This window comes from Dromiciops gliroides, chromosome 1 (genome assembly GCF_019393635.1).
Source record: "Dromiciops gliroides isolate mDroGli1 chromosome 1, mDroGli1.pri, whole genome shotgun sequence".
Lineage (NCBI taxonomy): Eukaryota > Metazoa > Chordata > Mammalia > Microbiotheria > Microbiotheriidae > Dromiciops > Dromiciops gliroides.
Window position 1 is genome coordinate 620,704,549 of NC_057861.1, and position 17,922 is coordinate 620,722,470.

The 17,922-nt window shown below is 39.5% G+C and overlaps 1 protein-coding gene across 10 annotated transcripts in view; it reads left to right on the plus strand.

Moving 5' to 3' along the window:
* The first annotated feature begins 2,536 nt into the window (after window positions 1-2,536).
* Window positions 2,537-17,922, plus strand: part of TNRC6A (trinucleotide repeat containing adaptor 6A) — a 131,798-nt gene continuing 116,412 nt past the window's right edge. For all 10 annotated transcript variants that reach the window (XM_043978548.1, XM_043978552.1, XM_043978550.1 and 7 more), the window contains exons 1-2: window positions 2,537-2,665; window positions 3,068-3,115. In XM_043978548.1, coding sequence (XP_043834483.1) covers window positions 2,661-2,665; window positions 3,068-3,115 — 53 coding nt within the window. In that variant the 5' untranslated portion in view covers window positions 2,537-2,660. The remainder of the gene's footprint in view (window positions 2,666-3,067; window positions 3,116-17,922) is intronic.

Here is a 17,922-nt window from a genome sequence, read left to right on the forward strand (position 1 = left end):
ATTTATATGGATATAATGCAGCTTTGAGTATATACACTATATCTATATATATATTTTGGGGGGGGGGGCCGGGGCAATGAGGGTTAAGTGACTTGCCCAGAGTCACACAGGTAGTGTCAAGTGTCTGATGATGGATTTGAACTCAGGTCCTTCTGAATCCAGGGTTGGTGCTTTATCCACTGCGCCACCTAGCTGCCCCAGTATCTTCTTTTAGGATCCACATTTGGTCTTCCATTGCTCATAGGCTATGATACAAAACCAGGCAGTAATGATAATTCAAAACAAATTAAGGTACTTCATAGTTAAGTCTAGCAAATTTACATGGGATATTTCTAGCTCTTCTGCACAGGTCATCTACAACCTCTACCACCCCATTTAAACTGGAACACCTGGGCCCTTTAATAATAGCACACATTTATCAAATGCTTTCTTCACAACTGTGTAAGATTAGTGGTACAATTTTTATCACCCCCACAACAGGTAAGGAAATGCATTTGTAACCACCTTCAAGTACAAGATAAACAAATACATTAGGTACCTAAAAGTATAATTCTCTCAAGGTAGACTTCTTTACAGGGTAATGAGGGTTAAGTGACTTGCCCAGGGTCACACAGCTAGTAAGTGTCAAGTGTCTGAAGCCGGATTTGAACTCAGGTCCTCCTGAATCCAGGGTCAGTGCCTTATCTACTTCACCACCTAGCTGCAACCCCCACCTCCCCCCACCCAAGGTAGACTTCTTAGAAGGCTCTGGGACATCAAATGACTTGTCTAGGACTTGAACCCCATTCTTCTGACTCCCAGTCCATTACGGCAAAGTTTATTCTCTTTAGTAAATAAATAACTATGTAATTGATGAATGATTTATTAAAAACACAAACTGATCAATATTAGCTGCTGAAAAATAATGACTGAACACAATTTCTACTGACTGAACTCATACAATTGCAAAGACTAGGTAATGTAGCATGGATTCCCCTCAATTTTGAACATTTAAAAGTTACCCCAATTTCAAGATGCAGTTTAGATCAGCATCTACTCAAAACCACAGCTCTTGAGACAGATGTTTGTTTTACAAAACCATGGGAGGACATATTAGTTCAAAGCAAAAGGCATTTAATTAGACAACATAGCAAAATAAATGACAAGGAAGATCCATGCCTTTCCCATACACAGAGGGGTTAATCTCCTAATCTCCTGCCAACAAATGGGTCATGCCTTCCATATATTAATAAGGTTCATTTCTAAATGTATCCTCTTATGGATGGATATATTGAATTCTCTCAGGCCATCCTTTTTTTTTTTTTGCCTTTCCCATGCACTTAATCATTATGTATGTCTCATCCTCTTACTAGATTGGGAGTTCCTTGAGGACATTTTCATCCTTGAATCAGTACCCAGCATAGTCTACAGGTCAATGAATCAATACAAAATATACATTACCGCTCTTATCGGATGGTCTGCATGAATTGCTATGTCTGGCTGACCTCTGTGGTGAGAAGACTTTCTGCATTTTAAGCTAGGTTGGTCCCTGTACAGAGTCCACCACTTGGCCATACTTGAAGACCTTCTGACTTGGTAGGACCTACTGGTGCTTGAACTCCACAGGCACTAACCTTCAACATTCCAGTCACTTTGAGTTATCATAGAGATGGAGGTCCTTGTACACTGTAGGGGTTTAATATCTGTTCATTGAATACAAAATGCTATTAAGAAATATTTGTAACATAGTTATTAAAATTTCATCCAAAAAGGCAACCAGGAATGAATGTTACCTACCTCAAGACAGAGTCGTGATGCACTAAACAGGCAGAATGACACACATCTTTGGACATGGCCAAGATGGAGATTTGCTTTTTTTTTTGAACATGCATATTTATTTTAAAAAAATAAGACTTGTTTTTCTTGAGGGGGAGGGAGGAGAAAATGCTTAGTAATTGGAAAAAAAAATTTTTTTATTTCATCTAAATGTGACTTCAAAGGAAAAGGGACCGCCTGGGCTGTCTCATTGTGGCAGATGGGAAAAAGCACTAGATCTTTAATCAAAGGTCCTGAATTCGAATTCTATTCAGCCCCTTTTACTGCTGCTGTGGACCTGGGCTTGTCTGTTCACTTTTCTATACCAGCCTCTCCTGTTGTAAAATAAGGGGTTTGGACAAGATGTCCTGGAAGGCCCCTTCGAGGCCGGAGCCTTTGGGGAGGTCACAAGGTTAAAATCACCTTCGCTGGGCTGGGGAAGGAAGGACCCTGAGGGCTTTTCCTCTTCATTGGGAGAGATCCTGTCTGGGCACAGGGAGAGACTCAGCTGGTGAGACTAGGGGCAAGTCGGTGCGGGAAATCCGCCTTGGACCCACGTCGGGTCAAGCCTCGCACCACGCTCGCGGGTACTCCCGACAGCCGCCGGTTGCCACGGGCCGGCTCCCCAGGGGGGCAGGGTTGCTAGGGCCGCCATTTTGGGGATGCAGGTGCTCCCGGAAGGGGATGGCGGCTGCGGCTGTTTCTCTTCCGGTCCCGACGACTGTGGCGGCGGCGGCGGCGGGTCGGTGTAGAAAATGGCGGCTGTGCAGCGGGCTGGGCCTCTCCCCTCAGCGCCGCGGACGGACTGAGGCCTCTCTGCGGCCTTCTCCCCCTCCCCCCGCCTCCTCCCCGTGCACTTTACACACATGAGGTGAGCGAGGACTTCGTGGCGGGTGGGCTCTGCGTCCCTCCCCGAGGCTGCCGCTCGCCCCTCGCCCCGGGGCCGGGGCTGCGCCGCTGCCGCCGCCTCCCTCCACCCCCACCCCCCCCTGCAAGCCCGCGCAGCATCCCTGGCAGCTCCGGCGGAGGGCTCGCTCGCAGCCGGGGGAGGAGGCTCGCCCGGGGCTCCCCCCCGCCTCCCTTTTCAACCTTCAAGCCTCCCTGATTTGCAGGCGCCCTCCCGCCTCCGCGAGGCCCCCCTCCCTCTCCGCTCCCTCCCTCCCTCCCTCCCTCCCTGTCTGCCTGCCTGCCTGCCCCCTGATTGCAATTCCTGCAGCGGCTGGGGTTCAGGGTGATTCTTGTTCCCCCCCCCCCCTTTCTTCCTCTCCTGCAGAGAATTGGAAGCTAAAGCTACCAAAGAAGTCGAAAGGAAACTAAGCAGGTAAGAAGAACGGTTTTAAGATTTCTCCTCGGACCCTCCCCCTCTCCTTCCCCCCCCCCCCCAACCTTGCATCTTCTCACTTTGGCCCCTTGGGTACCACGGTCTGATTTTTCGGTAGAGGCTTTCTCTGCCATGTTAGCAAGCGGGGGTACAGTTGTCAGATCGTCAGAGGGTAAAAGCAAGCTGCCATGGAGGAAAAAAAGACTGCGGGACTGGTGATATTATGCTTGCGTTGATTGAAAAAACCAAAACCAAAAGCGCAGTTGTTTTAAACTCAGTTGAAAAACAAACCAACCAAAAAACCTCAAATGCGTAGTCGTTAATTATGGAACCTGTGCATTGATTGCTCTCCCTGAAGGGGTTGACTGCATTGTGTGACCAGTGCTAGAGGTGGCCCCTCTGTTGTGCTGTCAAAATGTTTTGGCTTTTCGTCGATTACTTTGCAGCGCAAATAGTTGCCTTCATAAAGATACAGTGTTGTTGTTTTTGCAAAAGCATTTTTCAATGCTGCAGTCATGTGGATTAGGTTGCATCTGAATCCATTTTTGCCCTTGAACTTCACCTAACGGCTGTTTTATTTCCTTTTAAGCTACATTTGTTTCCACATCCGATTTGTAAATCAATACAGAAAAGAAGTAAATCTGGTCCCAATAAGTTTCTTTCTTTCTTTCTTTCTTTTTTTTTTTTGGTCAAAGTGCTTTGGCATTGGTAACTCAAACCGTAGATTAAAAAAGGGGGGAAATTGTAAATATTGTTATGAAATGCTTAACTTGGCTGATACTGTTTGAGAAGCAGTAGGTGATTGTTTTGTATTGAACTGTTTTGTCTTTGTTTTGCCTTTTCACTTTAGTCCTTTTAGTCTTTGGTTTCCTTACTTCCTTTTATGCTATATTTGGACCCCAAGAGAAACTTCTAGGCCCGTAAATCAATGAACAATTTTACTCACACAGAGAAAGAATACCATGGTGGTAGAATGAAGAGAGTTAATTTCTTAAACATAGAATCATAGAATGTTAGAGCAAACAGGAGTTCAGGGAGCACCATCCCCCTTCTTTCTCCTGGGGGGAGGGGAAGGGGAGCACCTTATTTTATTCATGAGGAAACTGAGGCTCTGAGAGGTTGTGATTCACTGGAAGTCACATATCTGGTAAGTAGCCCAGTCTGGACCAAAAGCCAGGTCTTGGTGGATTTAAGTCTTAATATGTATAGTTTATCCCAGAAATTAATATTTTAAATTACATAATTAAAACTTGAGAGTTCAAGTCCCCTAAATACATTTTCATCATTGCTCCTAGTTTATATTTTGAGTTTGATAAATATTAATTTAGGTTATTACTTAGGAACTGATGTAGAACCTTTGCTTTTTAATAGCTTTTTGATAGGATTCTTTTACAATCATTATAGGATCATTGTAGAGTGGAGTCTACTTGAAATTTCTATTTCATTTGCTCAACAACTAAATTGCTCAAGATTTAAATGAATTTTATAGTTAAATGCAAATTAAAATAATGTTAACATGTTGAGTCAGTGGAATAAAAAGCAAAAAGTTGTGACTTATTTTTGAAAATCTATTTCCCTGCCCTTTATTGCTTTATTTTTCCTTTTTAACCTGTTGCTCTCAGAGTAATCCTTGGGGGTTTACTTTGAGGTATGCCTCTCTACCCATATATTTACCATGTGTTAAAAGTAGTTAGGAGAGCCTGTGTGTGGCTTAGAGGATAAGCTAAAGGACTAGCAGTCTAAAATCAGGACAGCTTGGGTTCCAGTCCTGTCTCACACTGCCGTGTAGCTGGGCAAGTCATTTAATCTCTCAGTGTCCCAGGCACCTCTTTAAGACTTTAATTGCAGAATTAGTCTATCTGTATGCATGTGTATGCGGGAGTTCCCTACTGGGAGCTCCCTACTTTCTGAGACACCAGAATCTCAGGAAATCACAGGTTTCAACTCCCAAAAAAGGCGGTTATAGATTTAGTAGGGGCTTGCTTGAATAATATACCAAGTAGGAATGTCAATTCTGTACTTCTTTTCAAGTAATAGACAGTCTCTTGGTTGACATTCTGCTAATTGAATTTGAGGTACAAAATTGTTTCAACAATGTAGTGGAAAGAACACTGAACTATGAGTCAGTAAGGAGATTTAGGATCCAGTTCTGACCTTGGTGTTATTTAATAGGATATTGGACAAGAAAGGGTTGAATTGGATAACTAAGATTCATTCCAGCTGTAGAAAGCTATGATTATAGGTTTTAGTAGCCAGAATTTTATTCTTTGCCAAAATGGATTTTATTTTAAAAACCATTAATTTGAGAGCTCTTTATTATTTTAATAAATGTTTATTGATGCCTATAACTTTATTATAGTCAGTTCTGGACTCCCCTCCCCCCTTGTGACAAAGAGGAAAGTTATTACTTTTTATGATTTTCTAGAATCATAGATTTAGAATTGAAAGGGACCCTAGTGGTCATCTAGTACCACTCCTGCATTTTATAGATTAAGAAATTCATGTACAGACTATTTAAGCTGGCTACCCAGCGTCATTAGGCACCTTTATATACTGGAAAAGAATCCAGGATTTAGAGTTAAAGTACTTGGATTTGCACCCCCCAGCTTTGCTGCTTACTACCTAGATGAAGTTAGGCATATCATAGGCCTCAGTTTCCTCATCTGTAAAATACGGAGGGTTGGACTAGATCATTTCTGATGTCCCTCCCACCTCTGAATCTGTGCTTCTGTGCTATTGTACAAATGAAACAGCTAGGATTTGAATCCTCATCATCTGACCGAATGCAATGCTCTTTTCCACTGTACCAGCTGCTCCCTCAATTTCACTCCAGTGTAAATGTTGAACTCTTTTGAATAGTCAAAGCTTGAGTATTTAATTTGAGGTCTTATTCCCTGTGGTATAACTTTTAATTTAAAAAATAAAAAAGAATACAATTATCTAAATTAATTTTTTCTGTTCATTGTATTCATCTAATTGAAGATTGGTGTTGTCAGTCTTAGGCTAGTCTAGTGTGTATGTTAAATGTTACTGGTTGAATCTCTTTTTCCGCTAATTATTGAATACCATTTCGGAAACTAAAATGTTTGTGAAAGATGCCTCATTTGACTGCTATATTTATCAGCTTGAATTCTGAAAATTTTATTATGTTTATTTTCTTGAGCCTTGTCTTCCTTTTCTGTGATGAAGTTTATGTGCCATTGAACTAACAAAATTGCCAAGTTTCTTTTAGCTCTTTCTTTCAAATATATGATATATGGTTTGATATTATGAGGCATATCTCCAAAGGGTTCATTCTGGGGTCTGTAATATGGCCAGGTTTTAATATGAAATTTTTATTATAATTGAGGAACCTTTTAAGATACTTCCTTTTAGGCTTCTGGCATCCAAGATATTTCTTCTTAGAAGTATAGGCTAGGCTAGAGGGGCAGCTAGGTGGCAAAATGGATAGAGCATGGGCCCTGGAATCAGGAGGACCTGAGTTCAAATTCTGCCTCAGCTACTAGTTGTGTAACCCAGTACAAGTCACTCAACCCTGGTTGCCCCCCCCCCCAATGTACAGGCTATGAAAACTTTATGCCTTTTGGATGTGTGTTTTGTGGGATATAGAAATTTGTTAGCATAGCTAAAATTTATCTGTTATAGTTACGTATAAAAGCTGAACTTATCAGAATGACCCCAGCCAAGCAAAACTAACAAGCACTGGGGAAAAGAAAATAATTTTACTATTTATTGGATCATACTAGAATTGGTGGGGACCTTAGAGATTATCTGGTTTAGATGTTAAACTGGGGTCTATAAACTTGTTTTTTCAATATTTTGATAACTGTATTTCAGTTCAGTTGGTTTCCTTTGTAATGTAAATTAGTTTGTATTTTATGCATTTAAAAACACTGTTCTGAGAAGTGGTCCCTTGGCTTCATCAGACTACCAGAGTTGCCCATGGCATTAAAAAAAAGGTGAAGATAGTACAGTTGTAGTCTAATCTTCCTCATTTATAAAGGAGAAAACTGAGGTTCCCCCAGTGCTGAGGGGACTTGGTCCAAGGTCACACAGTTGCAAAACCTGCATTTGTGTCTAAGTATTCTCTCCAAAGCTATTGAGTGCTCTTTTCACTATAACTTGCTATATCTTCAGGGTAAAGCATTTCTAAACAACCTGCTGTGAAAGACCACACAATAAGAACAGTAATTAACAGTTTTATTAGTTTAAACTGAGACATATTCCTCCAAACATTTGAAGTAGTAATAATTGCAGGTTTTCCTGTTAGTAGTTTACAGCTGATAAAGTTAATTGCTGCTTTTATGATTGTGTAATCTTTTCTGTAGGTTGCTATGAAAATAGTGTTGCTAGTCATAAGAGTTGCATGTTTTGGAGTTGCACTAAGGGAGGATCGCTATCTAGGGAAAAGCCAGATTTGAGGTATGTCTTGGAATAAGCATTTCTAAAGAGCACTGTTAGCCAAAGTTTCAATAGTAATAGCTCCCTTCATCATAAGAGAATATCAAAAGAGATGAAGGACATCAAGGGAGAATAATATATTGATATTTGGAAAGGAGAAAGTATTCTGAGGCATAGTTTCTTTTTCAGCCTACAAGATAGATAAGAACATTGTATATAACTAAATTCTCCCACTTGAAATATTGAATTTGTGGTTATCAGTAAATGAACATAAAAGAGAATTAATACTCCTACTAGGGCTACTCCTAAGGAAAAGAGTTGAATTTTAAGCAACACATAACCTAATTATGACCGTGACTTACCTGAAGGAATGAAATGCTTAAAATAGATTTAAATCTTGGTTATGAAAAAGTGAGTAATTATGAAATGAGTAATTGTGGTGACAGGCAGATACAGAGGAAAGAGGATTTGAGTTCAAATCATGTCTGATGATATCTGTGTAACTGGGGCAAATCAGGCCTTGTTGGGCCTCAGTTTCCTCATCTGTAAAAGGATAGGGTTGGACTGGGTAGTCTTTGTTGGACTCTTCCAGCTCTAAGTCTTTGATTCTAGTAGAGAAATATCATATTTTGATTTTTCCACATTATTTTCTGAAAAGTACTATTGATTGACTTCTGTATTATGGCAAGATTCAAATAACTAATTCAGGTTGATGTCAGTTCTAGTGACTGGCATTTTTTAAACTTCTATTGCTACAAGTGTTTCTTAGTTTTTTTAGTGCTGCTTTGATATCCTATCTACTACCATTCCTAAGACTAGGGAACAGCATACATAATTAAACTTATGTTTGAATATTTTACCATATCCCTTGAAAGAATAAACATTAGGGTTCCAGAAGGGAAAACATGGCCTATGTGCAAAAACGGATAGTAGCCCTTTGGAAGGTGGTATACTAAAGAAATAGAAAATAATGCCCCTGCCCATACTTTATAGTAAGCAAGGCAGACTAAACAGAAAAAATCATTAGAATTTTAGAAATTGAAGGGATTTTATTGATCATTTAGTCTTATCCATCACAATTTGTATATGAGGAAACAGAGACCCAGGGAGGTTGAATAACTTGCTAAAAGTCAGTAATGAGATGATGTGTTCTTTCTACTGCTTAGTTTTTCTTTTATTCATCTCCAAATAATTCTTTATCCCTGTGACAGTTCCAAACTTTTTCTATTCTTCTAGCGTCAAACTTCTAACTTTACCTCCCATTCTTTAAGAAGGTCATGGTTCTCTGACTTGAACTTCCTTAATTTATTTTTTGTTCTTCGGTATTTTTCTGTATCTTTATCTATCTTTGCTCCCTTTTTTCCTTTCACTGAAGAATAGCTGACCTATTGATGCACCACAATGGGGCTAGTTGTATAGTCTGCCATAGAAAAGCTGTAGTGTGCTGTAGAAAATATCTGAAAGCTTGCCTCTTCCCTTCTTATGTTTTCATAGAGATTACTCTTGATTAGTGCATGGACTGTTGTCATAGTTATACAGATATAAAAGTGGGCATGTGAGTTGGTAGTTGCTGTTATCTGATTGGTTAATTTGTTTATTGTAAAACACATAGTCTGATCTCTTACATTTCCTTTTGGAATCTTCCTTTCATTGAGATGTTTTAAGAATTAAGTACTCTTAAATTTGTTTTACCTTCTGCATGTATTTCTTTTTTTTTTCTTTATTAATGTTTTACTAATGCTTCCCTCCCCCCCTTTTTTTACATCACTATCACAAGTATTATTGAGATGATCTGGGTTTTATGCTGAATTCTTTGCAGGTTTATTTTCTCTGGAATTGCTTTTTGTTATTTTAAAAGAGGATGTTGCTTTTAAAAATTTTTGTTGTAGGGGCAGCTAGGTGGCGCAGTGGATAAGGCACCGGCCCTGGATTCAGGAGGACCTGAGTTCAAATCCGGCCTCAGACACTTGACACTTACTAGCTGTGTGACCCTGGGCAAGTCACTTAACCCCAATTGCTCCCCCCCCCCAATTGTTGTTGTTTGTTAGTTTTGGGGGGTTTTTTGCGGGGCAATGAGGGTTAAGTGACTTGCCCAGGGTCACACAGCTAGTAAGTGTCAAGTGTCTGAGGCCGGATTTGAACTCAGGTCTTGCTTAATCCACTTCATCATCTAGCTGCCTGCCCCCCCCCCCCCTATAGCTTCTTAATGTAATCATCTACTTGCTATTTCTTTCCGTCTTGTCACAGAAGAGGTATTCCTTGTTTTGTCTTTGTATTCCTTATTTTTGTTTAAGGCCATTGATCCTGCTTCTTCATGCCTTTTCTAGGACTTTGCTCCAACAATCATTCCTTCCATGGTATCCTTTTTCTTTCTCTATTGATACTGGCTCCTTCCCATCCAGCTCCAGATATGCTCAGGACTCCCCAGCTTTAAACTATCCTTTCACACATCTTCCATCTTCCATCCAACTACTGCCCTGTCTTTTTTTTCCACCAGTGAATTTCCTGGGGGGGGAATTGTCTATATATATATATTTTTTTTTTTTAGTGAGGCATTTGGGTTTAAGTGACTTGCCCAGGGTCACACAGCTAGTAAGTGTTAAGTGTCTGAAGCCGGATTTGAACTCAGGTACTCCTGACTCCATGGCCGGTGCTTTATCCACTGCTCCACCTAGCTGCTCCCTCTATATATCTTTTTATTTATACATTGTCTCTTCAACTTCAGGGCAGTCAAGATTTAACTTTTACTTCTCTAGTGAAACCCTTCTCTCGAGTCACTTGATCACCAAATTCAGGGGCTTTTTCAATTCTTTTTTCCATTGACCTCTCTGCAGCTTTTATTAGTAGACTGAACAAGTCACCTGTTTAAAATTGAACTATGCCCCCAGTCACTAAATTAAGCATGTATACTCTTTGACTTAGTGATAAACATAGTGTTTTTTCCATTTTTTCCAATTACATGTAAAGATAGTTTTCAACATTCAGCTTTGTAAGATTTTGAATTCTGAATTTTTCTCCCTTCCCTCCCCAAGACAGCAAGCAGTCTGATATAGGTTATACAGTACAATCATGTTAAATATATTTCTATATTAGTCATATTGTAAAAGAACAATCAGAACAGAAGGTGAAAACCTCAAGAAAGAAGAAACAAAAACAAAAGTGAAAACAGTATGCTTTGATCTGCATTCAGACTCCACAGTTCTTTTTCTGGATGTGGAGAGCATTTTCCATCAAGAGTCCTTTGGAATTGCCTTGGATCACTGAATTGCTTAGAAGAGCTAAGTCTGTTACAGCTGATCATCACACATTGTTGCTTACTGTGTACAATGTTCTCCCTGGTTCTACTCACTTCGCTCGGCATCAGTTCATGTGTTGTGTGTTTTTCTGAAATCTGTCTAGCAGCTTTTTTTTGTAGTGGCATCAATTCCCCATCAAATGGGGAAAGACTGAACAAATTATGGCATATGAATGCAATGGATGATTATTTCACCATAAGAAATAATGAAGGTCCCCATTTGAGAGAAATCTGAAAAGACTTCTATAAACTCATACCCAGAGTAAAGTGAGAAGAACCACAAGTACAATTTATGCAAAATAGCAATTGTAAAGACAAACAACTTAGAAAGACTTAAGAACTCCCATCACTGCAATGACCAACTGTAATTCCAAAGGATTCATAATGAAGCATGTTACTGATGTCCTAAGGGAAAAGTAATGAATTTAGGGAAGAATGAGCTATACGGTTTTTGGACACAGCCAAGGTAGAACTTTGTTTTACTTGATTATGTATATTTGTACAAAGATTTTATTTTTATTTTTTTGCAGTGGAAATTGCGGGGGAGGGAGGTGGAAAAAGGAGAGTCAGGGAAGCTGGAGATAGTGGTTGTCAAAAACAAAGAGAAAAGAGAGTCATTGAAATGTGTTTGTGAAATGCACAGGAGAATAGAATGGAAGACCAGAAGAAATAACAGATAAACAAGATAGCTTCAAAAATAACATGTTGAAAAGCAAGTTATACATTAGATACTCACAATTTCAGGTTAAAACCATTTCTATTTTACTATTTGGAATTTTTTTTTTATTTGACAAAGTTCAGAATTTTGTTTTTAGTTTAAAAAAAAAAGAAAATATTAGGAAAATAAAAAGCTAAAAAAACCAAACTGTGTTAAAGGGTTTTGGGACAGAACGTTAAGGGACACTCAGGCTTAGAGAGTATAAGATGTAAGAAAACCCAGCAGGGGCAGGTAGGTGGCGCAGTGGATAGAGCACTGACCCTGGAGTCAGGAGTACCTGAGTTCAAATCCGGCTTCAGACACTTAACACTTACTAGCTGTGTGACCCTGGGCAAGTCATTTAACCCCAATTGTCTCGCTAAAAAAAAAAGAAAGAAAGAAAACCCAGCAAAGGAGCTTTCATAGGTTGTAAAACTAGAAAATAGCAGTTGAGTTCAGGCAAAGAGTGCTATATATAAAAAACCCACATTCCCATAATTCTCCAGAATCACATACAAACTGAGCCCACCTCCTCCAAGAAATACAGGGGCACATCAGTTAATAAATAAAAAGAATTGCCACGCCTAGTAAAGACTAAATTGAGATTGGATAGCATTAATTTCTAGTGGACCCAGTTGGCATGGTTGTAGGAATTCTTGCAGTAGAAGTAAAGAAAGATGGTGGTGGGGTGACTCAGGTCTGGGGACAGTCAAGATATGAATGGTAAGAGCATGGGGAGCAAGATATTCAAGGATGGAGGACAACTTAGTCAACTATAGGATCAAGAATGAAGAAAGGAAGGGGGCAGCTAGGTGGTGCAGTGGATAAAGTGCCAGCCCTGGATTCAGGAGAACCTCAGTTCAAATCGGGCCTCAGACACTTACTAGCTGTGTGATCCTGGGCAAGTCACTTAACCCTCATTGCCCTCCCCCCCCCAAAAAAAAAAAAAAGAATGAGGAAAGGAAAGCCATAGTAGGGGTGATGGATTCAGAGGAGAGAGAGAGGGGGGGGATGGAAGAACTGGAGAAAAAACTGATCCTAGATTTATAGATAGCTATTATGGAGGAAGAGGTGATGATGAATGAACCAATCCCAGTAGCCATTGTCCAGGGGCACAATACCTGTGGAAATGTGGGAGTAGGGAGACAGGGACAGAGGTTGGAGGAACCAGTTTAGAATCGCTATGCCTAAGTGCTTCTAAGAATGCCTAGGCCAATGAATGGCCTTGCTATTCCCTGATCCTCACTGCCGTCTTACAGGGGAACGACCTGTGAAGAGTCCATTCCAAGACAGCGAGGGAAGAAAGGTACACCTAAAACAGAGATTCTTAATCTTTGTGTGATGGACCCCTTTGGCTGTCTGGTGAAACTTATGGAACCCTTCTCAGAATCATGTTTTTAATGCAAAAAATGAAATACGTAGGATAAGAAAGGAAAACAATTATTGAAATACAGTTACCAGGGCAGCTAGGTGGTGCAGTGGATAAAGCACTGGCCCTGGATTCAGGAGGACCTGAGTTCAAATCTGGCCTCAGACACTTGACACTTACTAGCTTTGTGACCCTGGGCAAGTCACTTAACCCTTATTGCCCCGCAAAAAAAAAAAAATGAATGAAGTACAGTTATCATAATATGTTTTAAAACTAGGTCACAGACCCCCAGTTTAAAAATCCTTGATTAAAAGATTCTTTTTCCCTTTGGCACTCTAAGGGTCCAGTTTCTTTTTCTGATATTCCTCCTTTGCAGATTGGTAATGACTTTCTCTTTAGTAGGGAAGGAAGGGAATAAGTATTTATACAGCTCCTACTTTGTTCCAGTCACTCTAATTGCTCCCCCCCCCCCTTTAAAAATATTTCATTTGAGCCTCACATCAATTCTGTGAGGTAGGTGCAGTTATTGGTATTCTTTTTTATATAGTTGAAGAAACTGAGGCAAACAGGTTAAATGACTTGCCCAGGGTCACACAGCTAGTTAAGTGTATGAGGCCAAATTTGAAATCATATCCTGACTCTACACCCAGTACTTTATCTACTGCCCCACCAGCTGCCTCTTAACACATCATATAAGTGTGCTAGTTACAAAACAATTCTGGTTTATTTGGGTTTGTGTCTAATCCTCACATTAGATTGTAAACTTCATTAGGGCAGGAGTATTTTCTGAACTTTTTATCTTTGCCAAACCTAACTCAGTGTTTTGTAGATTGTAAGTGTTTAATAAATGTTTGTTGTTTAATTCTGTTCTATAATATTTTGTAAATGAACTTGTACTGTAAACAAATGGCTTCCATTTTGATCTACTTGACAAAGTGCTTTGTTGGCTAAAGGGGTTTCTTAAGGTGACTATTTTTTTCATTGCTTAAATTTCTCTCTGAAATGATAATAGTATCTTTACTTACGTTTTTTTAGAATTAACAGTTACTTAAACATATTGTGTTGAAGCTGCTTTTATTCCCCAATGTCTTCTAATTTTTATTTTACATTTTCTAGTTTGGTGTTTACTTTGAGCTTGCCTTAACCACCCATTTATAACAAGAATGTCATTGAGAATATGGTGGTTCAGTTCTTGTCTTGGACAAAAATGAAAAATTAAACATAGAAATAGTTAAACTTAATTTTTGCAAATTGTTGAAGAATCTTGATTCTTAGTACCCTCAGCCTCCTTTTCTAAACAGTCATTGTTGTGACCAAAGGAGAAAAGGGTTGGGGGAAGGAGCAAAACCAGAAACAGAACTTAACAAAGCTCTTCTATCAGTAACTATTGAGATTGGACCCATGAGTAGCCCCTGCATATCTAACCCAAGTGAGGCAGGGAGACCTAGTCTTTTATTTTTTAATTTTTATTCATTTGTTCATTCATTTATTTATTTTTGTGAGGCAATTGGGGTTAAATGACTTGCCCAGGGTTACATAGTTATTAATAAGTATCAAGTGTCTGAGGTCGGATTTGAACTCAGGTTCTCCTGACTCCAGGGTCAGTACTCTATCCACTGCACCACCCATCTGTCCCTAGATCTAGTTTTTTTTAAAAACAAATTAAAAAAAAAGACATAACAGCTCCTCACTCAGAATCCACTCTTTGCTCCATTCAGACAAGCTTGACTACCTTATTTCCTATCCAACTGTAGTTGAAAGCAGCAGGTTCAGAAGAGAGGAGAGGGAATGTGGCAGGTAAACTCACTGATAATGGTGAGAAGTGGCATCTGATGAGTGAGGACACAGAAAAACTCTTAAAAAGTCAAAAACACAGTCTGGGGCCATCTTACATCTTATGACCTATTGCTCTTGAATATTACTCCTTGAGACCAAACAAAACACATCCCTCATCTAGAATTGGTTTATGTTGGAACACTGGTTCTGGAATCAGAGGACCTAGGTTCAAATCCCACTTCAAACTCCTACCTGTGTGACCTCAGGTAAGTCACTCTACCTTCCTTCACCTTTGTTTCTTTATCTGTAAAATGAAGGAGTTTGACTAAATGACCTATAAAATAACTTCTAGCTCTAGAGCCATGATTCTGTGAAATCTTTTGGGGGGAAAGGGGGCAGTGAAGGTTAAGTGACTTGCCTAGAGTCACACAGCTAGTAAGTGTCAAGTGTCAGAGGTCACATTTGAACTCAGGTCCTCCTGAATCCAGGGCCAGTGCTTTATTCACTGTGCCACCTAGTTGCCCCTCTGTGAAATCTTTGAAGATACATATTATTCCCTGTCCCCTTCCCTTCCACAAGTCTCTTCTGCAGTCTTATTGCTTGGCCTAGTGACCCTCCTTTGGGTACTTTCCAGTTTCTGAGTAGATGAAGAGGAATAGAGTAGTGGAGGTAGGGCAAGAAGCAAAGAAAGGGAGCAAGAGAGGAAATGAAGAGTATTGTATGGCCTAGTACCACCTTTAGTTTTATTTGTTTTTTTTGGTTTGTTTTTGTTTTTTTTTTTTCAGTGAGGCAATTGGGGTTAAGTGACTTGCCCAGGGTCACACAGCTAGTTAAGTATTAAGTGTCTGAGGCCGGATTTGAACTCAGGTACTCCTGACTCCAGCGCTGGTGCTCTGTCCACTGCACCATCTAGCTGCCCCCACCTTTAGTTTTAAATAGCTCCTCACAACCAGTTCTGTATAATTGGATTAAATGGCTCTGGACTGATTGCTGATTGACCAGGGTGACTGGGTTCTTCAGACACTGGCTTCCTGGAAGGTAATTATTAGTTGAGCTGTTTCTTCTGAGTGGTCCAGCTTGGGTTGTCTCAAGAGTAATAGAGAGGGCAGCTAGGTGGCGCAGTGGATAAAGCACTGGCCCTGGATTCAGGGGGACCTGAGTTCAAATTTGGCCTCAGACACTTGACACTTACTAGCTGTGTGACCCTGGGCAAGTCACTTAACCCTCTTCACCCCACCAACAACAAACAAACAAAAGTTCATGGGAGAGTGAAGAATGGATGTATTTAATTGAATTCTTTTTCTCAATTTGACTATTTTTTTTACCCAATCTTACTGAATTTTGAAGCCATGTTTACTAATGTGCAATTTCATTTAAACCAGAGTTCTGTTTTAATTATTGTTTGCTAAGTTCAGCATTTTGGCAACAACTTTTGTTTTTTATTTTAAACATTGGTGGTGTGAAAATGATGCTCAAACTTACCTAAAATTTAAAGGCATTTAAATTTTTTCAGTGGTTCAGAAAATCATATACTACTCAGTATAACCATAGATCATTAACAAGAGTGATTTAGAAAACATCCTTAAATGTCCAAGGAAAGTTGCATATTGAATATGTTAGTAGCTTTGTGAATTTTGATTTTGTATTGTAAGGAAAATGAATATTTATGAAATAAACAACAGAAGTAAAAATCAAGTTGCAGACCCAAAAGATAGTAGGCATTGGGCACCCAGCATTGGATAGAGGATTGTGGAAAGGAGACCGAAGGGCACTAAAAGACAGGCATCCCCTACTTTTGCAATTTTCTTAAGAACCTTATAGTGGTTCTACCAACAGTCATCATAGGCAGCAGGTCAAATCCTGTTACAGTCAGCTCTAAGGGATGCACAAAGGAGGCAGGGTGATTGGTCTGAATCCTAAATTAGGAGACTAGTTCTAGTCCCAATTTTACTACTTAATAACTTAGTTTTCTAGGCCATTTGTTTTCCCCCTTTGAACCTCAGTTTCCTCATCTAAAAAATGAAAGGGTAGGTTTAGATGATATAATCATTAAGTAATACAGCTTTAATATTCCAAGATGAACATTTGTTAAATATATCGAAATATATTTAAGAGAGGAGTTTTTGTTCAGGCATAGTTTCAACGACAACTATGTAACATTGACGTCAACCATCCAAGATATGTTATCTGCCTTCCAGCTATCATCCTTATCCCTGTTCTACTAGAACCTTGGGCTCTACTTGTGGTCCCGTGTCCCAGTCTCTTCCTTCTTTCCTCTCCCCCTAAATAGGTGAGCTTTTTGCCTTATCTTGACAGGTCAAGATCTCCATGCCACTTAGGTATTTTCATCTTTGAGGATTTGTCTTCCTTTTTCCTTTTCCCCATCTGCCGGTGATTCTATTCTGTTTCTGCCTATGATATGTAACAAAAATTCATTAAAATGTCACGTTTTAGTGTCATTTAAAAACCTAGTAAAATTGTGAGGCAGCTGAATTCCAGCAGAGGTTGAGAATTAAATGAAGTACCTGTTGGTGGGTTTTTATAAATCATCTAGCCCCATCTAGTGGATTTGATTTAACTTCATTGTAGAATAGTCAGTGAGGAAGGGAAATATGCAAAATATATATACATATGTATGGTAGATATGTTCTCAGAAGGTTATGTTAAGTGAATTTTTGTAAATTTAAACCCTATCTTAATTATACTAGGCAAATAGCATGATTTAAAGAAAACTTATAGTAAAATGAAGAATGCACTGGTAATGATAGCTGGCATTTACATAGTGCTTTAAGCTTTGCAGAGCTTAGTATTTGTTATCTCATTTGATCTGGTAAACAGCTGTCACTGTGTAAATACTTATTCACTTCAACAAACATTAAAAACCTAATATGTGCTCTAGGTACTGGAGATACAAAGATTAAAAAAAAAGATAGTCCATATTATCAAGGAGCTTATTGTGAAATGAGGGATATGACATATTCATAAGTGCGAAACAAATCATAGTATATATAGATGATAGATTTTAAAGTTGGAAGGCAATTTAGAAGCCATCAAATACAATCTCACTTTATGGATGAGGGAAGTGAAGCTGAGAGGTGAGTGACTTACTCAGGGTCATGGAGCTAGTGTCTGACTCAGAATTTGAAGTTAGGTCTTCTGGACTCCAAGCCAAGGATGCTGTCCATTGTGCTACCTGGCTGTCTCATGATAGGGGCAAAGGAGAGATCCAAAATGCACTTCAAAGTTTGAAGAGGAGGATAATTTTCAGC